The sequence below is a fragment of the Chiloscyllium plagiosum genome, unplaced genomic scaffold (genome assembly GCF_004010195.1).
Source record: "Chiloscyllium plagiosum isolate BGI_BamShark_2017 unplaced genomic scaffold, ASM401019v2 scaf_23737, whole genome shotgun sequence".
In the NCBI taxonomy this organism is placed as follows: Eukaryota; Metazoa; Chordata; class Chondrichthyes; order Orectolobiformes; family Hemiscylliidae; genus Chiloscyllium; species Chiloscyllium plagiosum.
The window spans coordinates 1-1743 of NW_025169303.1; the positions used below are offsets into that span (position 1 = coordinate 1).

The 1743-nt window shown below is 56.9% G+C and overlaps 1 gene segment (V, D, J or C); it reads left to right on the top strand.

Moving 5' to 3' along the window:
- Positions 1-119: 119 nt before the first annotated feature.
- LOC122545257 lies at positions 120-1627 on the top strand (the record flags this gene model as incomplete). The annotated part of the segment is given in 2 exon segments: positions 120-544; positions 1496-1627. Coding segments are annotated over 2 exon segments (496 nt in total), but the record flags the coding sequence as incomplete, so codon positions are not given.
- Positions 1628-1743: the final 116 nt, after the last annotated feature.

Consider the following 1743-nt stretch of genomic DNA (forward strand, 5'->3'; position numbering starts at 1 on the left):
GGGATGTTGTTTTGGGGGGTGGGTTAGGGGCTGGGAGAGCGGACATGGTGACCCAGACGGGATCACTGATGGGGAATATTCCTCCTGGAGCGACCCTCTCCATCAAGTTGGTGGAGGGGAGGGGTGGAGTTGGCGCTATTTCGTGATAACTACCTTCACTTCTTGGGGAGTGCTGTTTGAATGGGATCTTCCTGTGCCACTGCAGCCCAGCTTTGGAAGCAGCCCTCTGTCCAGGCGCTGGTGATAGAGACGGAGGATGAGGACGAGGAGGGAGAGCTCCCTGGCAGAGGGAACACTACACTGGCCTGCTTCGTGTCTGGCTTCTACCCGGGAGATGTCTACCTGAGCTGGAGGAGCCAGGGCCGGGAGCTCTCTGAGGGAGTGACTACTTTCCCAGTAACACCAGACCCTCATGGGACCTTCCACACAGTCAGCCAGCTCTCTGTGCCATCACGAGACTGGCACAGTGGGTATAACTTCACCTGCCTGGTGGGGCACCAGACCCTGGAATGGCTGAAGGAGACTCAGCTCCGGAAGGATTCAGGTATAGTGGCATCGTGGCCAGAGGCAAATCCCCAGGGAGGGACAGTGTCAGTGCTGTCTCTCCCACTCCCCCACTCACTGTCCCACTTCCTTACTCACTCACTCACTTACTTCCTCCCTCATTCACTGACTCCCTCCCTCACTCCCTCATCCCTTCACCCACTCCCTCACTCCCTCACTCACTCATCACCACACGAGGAAGGTCATGAGGGAGGGATTGGCTGCGATTGTGTAGATGCTCAGTTAGACCCCAGACGGATCCTGGGAGTGGATTTGACGGGGAATGGAATGTAAAATCCAGGAGATTTTACCAAAACTGCACGAGTCAGACTCCAGCTGGAATACCGTGAATACTCGGGGCTCTGTATCCAAGCAGGGATGGACCAGCCATCGTGGGCAGTCCAGAGAAGGTTCACTTGGCCGATCCCAGGGATGCAGGGATTGTCTGATGAGGGAGAGGGCGGGTCAGTTGGGATCTGGCTTTGTCAGGAATTTAGATGAACCAGAGACGACCAGATTGAAACAGACAAGATTCAACAAGGAAAGATGGATTCCCCGCTCCACCCACCGCCCACCTGCCGTGTGGCAGAATCTGCGATCCAGAGTGTGGGGGGGGGGGGGGGGGGTCACCCCATTATTAAAGAGGGAGATGGGGGTGAAACCCCTTCACCCTCCAGGGGGAACGGGGAGTGAATCTGTGGGATTCTTTATCGCAGAGACTGGGGCATTGAGGGTATTCAAGGCTGAGACAGAGAGGGAGCAGGAGGGGGATTGAAGGGGAAAGGGCAGGAGGGTGCGACATTGAGGGTATTCAAGGCTGAGACAGAGAGAGAGGGGTTTTAGAGGGAGGAAGGGGGCGAGGAGGAAGGGCAGGAGGCAGGGAGTTGAGGTAACTCACGTTGTGAACCTTCCTGACCCTGTTTCCCCCCCCCCCCCCTCTGTCTGTCTGCAGGCTGGATTGAGATCCTCCGGAAGTCTCCATGGCTCTGGGGCTCTATCATCGTCAGCCTGATCATTCTCTGCATTGCTTTAGCCACTCTCACCGGTCTGCACTGTGGCAGGAGGGGCTGCAGGAAGAGGAAAGGTAGGTTCCCTCAGGACAGAGAGACAGCAGCGAGAGGAACGGGAACAGGAGCACAGGCCGGAAACTGGGAGCCTGCTCTATCACTCACTCATACTCACTCTCACACTCACTCTCAC